The 6,000-nt window shown below is 48.4% G+C and overlaps 1 protein-coding gene across 1 annotated transcript in view; it reads right to left on the minus strand.

Annotated features, from left to right (window-relative positions):
* Positions 1 to 4,423, minus strand: part of LOC144169778 (E3 SUMO-protein ligase RanBP2-like) — a 98,518-nt gene extending 94,095 nt beyond the window's left edge. The window contains exons 1-2 of the mRNA XM_077699112.1: positions 4,208 to 4,423; positions 136 to 203 (exon numbers count right to left, since the gene is read on the minus strand). Of these exons, the coding sequence (XP_077555238.1) occupies positions 136 to 203; positions 4,208 to 4,279 (140 nt within the window). The 5' untranslated portion in view covers positions 4,280 to 4,423. The remainder of the gene's footprint in view (positions 1 to 135; positions 204 to 4,207) is intronic.
* Positions 4,424 to 6,000: the final 1,577 nt, after the last annotated feature.

The raw sequence follows: 6,000 nt of genomic DNA on the forward strand, positions 1-6,000 counted from the left end.
TTACTACCTCACTAGACCTCCAGCTACTTAATAGCACAATGGCTGGACTATTTATTGCAACAAGGTCTATCCTTATAGCCTGCTGTAACACCAATGACACAGCACGGAGGAGAAATGGAGGCAGGCGCTACATACCGCCGGGCAGATTCATAGTCCTTGACACCAAAATACATCTTGGCGAAGGCGAAGCTTCTGATCTTTCTCTGAAATCAACGAGGGCAGAGGCAAGACTTCAAAAGCATGAAATAGTGACAAATGCAAGGTCACACTGCTGTCTGTTAGTGCATACAGTAAAGCTTCATGGTCCCCACTTTTTACAAAGTATTGCTTACAGCAAAGCCAGTTGTCAGTGCTGGGGACTTCATTATTATAACGATGGCTTACTGTACAACTTGAAATTATAATCATGGAATTTTTTACGATGGAGCAGCACTTACACCATTTTCTGAGTGCACCAATCAGTAAAATTTTAAGGATGCCCCTTTATCAGCATTTTTATCATCGCTCACCCCTCACAAATTTGTACGTTTTACAACTAGCACACTCGTTTGAACATGTACAGCCAAATTCGACAGCACAACGCTGTGACAAAGAGAAAAACATGCCATTAAAATCAAGACAGGTAAAACTGTGCGAAGTCTATCAGAAGCAAAGTGTTCAGGATTTCCACAGGCGAGGCTGCACGGATGATAAACTAAATGTTCCCATTTCTTCTCTCGAATATCCCCACCACTGGTGTGGGAATTCAATAATGAACAGTCGACGCGAATGTTCACTGCAGGCACGCAGTCTTGTGCAATCATGACAAGCCGTACGAGGGCGTGGCTTGAGAACCAAGTGTGTGAAACCGTGCACGCACTGTTCTGATCGCCAGTCAGCACTGGAGGAAACAGAAGCACTTGCAGGTAGAAAGGCCCAAGGCCCCCACAACTTGGCCAGCACAGTGAACAAGCATCCATTACGTACATTTCCATATCACCAGAACATTAGACTATGCTACCCCCCTTGGAAGCTCCACAACACCGGACAGTCCTCGCCTATGCAGCAAGTTTCCCATTACCCTCTAGTTTTGGCTACATAGCTGCACCTGCAACAGAAGCGTGCTGCAGCAACTAGGTGCAGCTTCCCCTGCAACTCCCTACTGTTCACGGGGGCGCACATCCAAGTGATTCCCCAGTGTGCCGCAGCCGTGTACAACAGCCCAGCCCCGCTTCCTGCCCCCGCGGGGCATCTACCCTGCAGTCTGTGCCTCTGTGCATGCCACAACTTTTGTACCGCCACGGTTTCCTTTTGCGGGTGCTGCTCATCGCAAGCAGCAACGGGTGAAACTGACATCCCAGAACCACGTACCTCAGGCAAAGGCGCACTCGCATCTCAATACCGACCCCCGTGCTAGCCCGGGGGCTCTGCCGTACCTACCTTACAACGACACTGCCAACCTGGGTTAGCCGTGCTTCTGTCGCAGCACAATGAATGCAGCCAGTACGAGCTACCGAAAGTGTTACAAAATCTCACAGTACTGTAACCAAAATAACTTATAATCTCCAGAACCTGGCCTGTAAGGAAACAGTTGGAGGAACAAGCATCCTTCTATATCAATGCACGTCAAGGTGCCTATAGACTACACTGAGAACCCTCCTTTCTCCATTGCCACTAGACTGAGCCAGAAACTGTCGCACATTCCTGAAAGGGACGACAAAGCAATGAGTGCAGGTTAGTGCCAAACATCCGCCCCCTCGTGCCCTTTCTTGAATCAATCTACTCTCAATGTGGACGACCTCCCTTTCAGGTATGAAGGGAAAGGAAGAAATTGGGGTGGAACAAGATAGAGGAGGATCAGTGATGTCCCGGATTGGAAGCAGTTTCAAGGCTGGTGACAGGAGCCCTGGCAGCCAGAGAGACCCCGAGCCGCACCACCCTCAAAAATTCCTCAAGGAATCTACACAGGCACAGCCGCAGCAATCTGCTGGTTCTCGCCATCAACCATGGGGCGGTGTAGGCACAAGGCCTAATGTCAGCATGGTCCGCGCAATGAATGGCGCGTCCCTGCCCCCCATGACAGAGGCTCAGCACCGCACCCTGCAGATCAACCAGCGCCTGCTTGTACCGTCGTCAACATCCCGTTGGCCCTCACGGATTGGCGCATTGTCAGGTGTGTGCAAGTGTAACACGACTTTCCATCTCGACTTTTTGGAAGGTTCAGATGACCCCGCTCCTTTGACTGCTTGTCCGGAGTCACATCCTCCCAGTTCTTACACTTTTTATGTGCCCCTCTCGTACGCTTCCCGTGCAAGTCTTTCCTGGTGTGGCGTGACGCACTATGTTTATGCAATATATGTGCCTTCCCGCGCATTTATGTGTGGCTGTGGCTCTCTCCCTGCTCTCGTTCTCACGCAAATGCTCCTACACCCGACGCCATGGATGCGGACGCTATGTGCTCGCCCAGCGTATGTTTCGAGCGCGTCAGTATTCAGAATGGTTCATTCGAACTTGGATCCCCTAATTAAATCATCGCTCCCCGCAGAATAAATCCGCCCAGAGTGATTACGATGTGCCACAGCATGCAATTACAGCGTGCGTTACAGTGCTGCGACAGCTTATTCCGCTTTCGCTGCGGGCGCCAAAACACTGGCGCCAGTGCTCCTAGGCATGCCGTTACAGGTTTTCTTTGTGCCACCCACGGTCGCTAGTCCGGGCCTGGGATCAGGTGGCGTGCTCAACAAACATGTAGTAGCGCCTAATTTGCGATAACGAGTCCAGAGGTGGCTTCTTCGTGTTCTGCCTGCGCAGTGTGGCGCGATGTTCATTCTACCGCACGCCCTCCAATTCGAACTCCACTTAATTCAAACAATTTTATGGTCCCCTTCGAGTTTGAATTAACGAGCTTTTACTGCAGTTCTTCTCCGACTGTAGTCGTGTATGCGGCCCTGGCCGATCTCTTTTCCCCCACGGCTGGCATTTATTTTCATGTATCCACACAAAGTGTTGGTTTGCTATGTGCAATATTGCATGTCACTAGGGGCAAGGTGTCTTCTGTCCCAGCTACATAAAATATCCTCAAAATATGCCGCCTTCTTTCTTATACACTTAATCGCGGGATGTACACATGAAGCAATATTAATTTTCTTTTTTTGTTAAACCGCTCACAGCATTAAAGGACTGCAGATGACGGGCATAGCAGGTGAAAAAATGCTCCGACAACACAGCTGTCTGTGCTAACATTGCCGCAGCTGCATCGTGAACTGTCACTGCAACAATTCACACACCACCTCGCATTGTCGTGAGAGTGAGCGTTTGATGAGGCAAACTTAGCCGCACATGAACTTGCCTGCAATGGCTTCGTGCCATACAGCAAGGCATTGGTGGTGTCGCAATGGTGTACACTAGGCTACAAGTTGGAATTTTCGGATAATGTAAATACTAAACTAGCAAATGAATTGAAGAGCAGGGATGCTATTTGTCAGCGGCAGGTCTTTCGCCGTCACTTTCAGAGAAGCGAGAGAAGGCACGGCATTATTTACCTAACATATACCGCGTGGTTACTATCGTCGTCAACTTCCAGCAAGTGCGTTGCCCCTTTTTAATAGGTAGCTGGCTTTGCATTAGACCAATGGATTTATTCGTAAGCGCGAAGTTCCCGAACTTTCTCCAGCTCGCTGATAGCAATGAATGGACGAGTCTATGGTTGGCATGCGTAGGACATGTCAACTGTCGACACTCCAGAATTAGCGCTGACGCATTTACCAACTACCTAGCGATGAAGCGTTGTGTTGTGAACAAGAATACACGCATTGCCTAACCATTCCAGCCGATAGGCAGGCAAGTGCGTACACTTTTCATGCTGCAACGCCACTGACGCAAAGGCAACGAGTGCATGGGTAATGACCGAACAGAGAAAATACCTGGTCATATATTAGGCTACAAAAAAATTCTAAAAGTACACTAATTGCGACGCTAAACGGTAATACCCAGATAAAATAGAGCAAAAAAAGTATGCGCTAAAGTTTCGAATATCGCGCTAAGCCTAACGTCGGCAAACCGCCAAAACGCTGGATGTGTACGTGAAACCAGCGATTGTTAACTTATGAAACATAAAAAGTTATGTCGCCAACCATCACGCGACGTCGCAATGATGTCAACTCAATTTGTACGCCTACCGCTGGCGTGCTCCTAATGGTCACAAGGAACGGCGCCAACAACCTCTTACCTCATTTTCGTCTTTAATTTTTTCCAGGATGCCGGCAAGGTGCTTGTCAACGTCCTTTTTTGTGTGATACATCGTCTCCGTGCTCCGCAGCTGCTCGATGCCAGTCGTTTTGCATAGGAAAAAGTTATGCACAGCACGATCAAACGCGAGCTCACAACAAAACACGTTCTGTGACGGCTCACGACGATACGACAACCGCACACCGCACGCACCACACACACAACGTGCTGCGGCTGCTGCGGCCTGCCTTGCCTTGCCTCTCTCAGGAAACCGCCTCCAACGCTTTGAACAGTTCAAATAATTACTTCTAAAGTTTTGTGTTCGTTTAATCAATGAAAATACCGTTATATTTTAAAACTTACTTTTAAAATTAAAAGGCAAAAAGCGGATTGACGCTACGCGTAGACGCTAAGCCAAAACGTTGGCCAAAACTAGAGTGTACTAGAAGTTTTAGAGTGGCCCGACCGGCCGCCCGGAGAGGTGCTCGTTTCGCGCAGAAAATAGCGGCGGCGCTGTAGTCAACAACAACTGAAAGCGGCGGCTGGCCGCGCGTACGGCCGCGCGCCCAGTCGGGCCAGAAACGCTGCTTCTTTACGCGCGGAGCGCTCGAAATTGGTTCTGCGGGACATCCAATTGCTTCAATATACTGTAGGTATAGTGGACTGTGGGTAACGAAGGGAATAATAAACGCTGCAGCTCATTTTGCGTTAGTTTTGCCTTTCCCGCTCGACAACAACGAAAAAATTACGGATTTTTCTTAATTGAGCGCAACATTCTTAGCGGATTGTAAATAAAGTATTTGCATCGACATTTTGGCTATTCCAACTTCCCATCAAAATTTAATTTGCGTGAAATTGCCTGATATGAACCATGTTCATGATTGCTCCCAGTGGACCACAGACGTCCATCAAACATCCGTTGGACATCCGTTGTCGGACATTTGGACGTCCGTCAGACATCCGCAGAAAGCCAGCGGACGTTTTACAGACGTCCGTGGGATGGTCCGATGCAAAGGAATTGGTCATCCTACGAACGTCCGACAGACGTCCCAGCCGGATTTTCCGACATCCGGCGGATGTTCAAAATTGGACATTTCCAAACTGAAATGTACAGGGGACGTCCAGGGGATAACAAAATGCGGATATTGGATGTCCACCGGACGTCCGCTTCTAGTCCTAAATTTTTTGAATCGGGGAGAACCTGTACTCGCTGTAAACCTCGGTGCTTTGTTGATAACATGCCTTGAAGCACCACTCCAGCTTTACAAATACTTGGTACAAAAGCCTCTTCTGTAGCTTGTTTTGGCACAGCCCTAATTATAAATGCTTGCCCCATGCACTCTGTGGTCAGACAACTCCACAACCTATTCATATTTCTCTTGCCAAGAGTGCGAACAGTGATGTTACAGAAGCATAATACAGTGGAATGTGGCAAGCTTATTGTCATGACTTTTCAATAAGGACTATGCATACACCGCGGGCTGTTGTGTCAACATATATAAATATGAATAAGTTGTAGTAGGCGGTTACCACCTCGGTGAACAGGATGCTTCAACATGACAGCCCGCAGTGTACACATGGTTCTGTATTGAAAAGCGGTTACGACAATAAGCTCACAACTTTCCACGCTATTATGCTACTGCAAGCATCCCTGCTCCCACTCTTGCCAAGAAAAATATGAATAGGGTGTGGAGTTGTGAGTCCACATATTGTGTGGCACGAGCATTTATAATTAGGGTTTTGCCAAAACAAGCTACAGAAGGGGCTTTTGAATTTAGCATTCTTAAAGCTGGA

Source organism: Haemaphysalis longicornis, unplaced genomic scaffold (assembly GCF_048455015.1).
Source record: "Haemaphysalis longicornis isolate Haplotype H1 unplaced genomic scaffold, Haemaphysalis longicornis Haplotype H1 scaffold_2, whole genome shotgun sequence".
Classification (NCBI taxonomy): Eukaryota; Metazoa; Arthropoda; class Arachnida; order Ixodida; family Ixodidae; genus Haemaphysalis; species Haemaphysalis longicornis.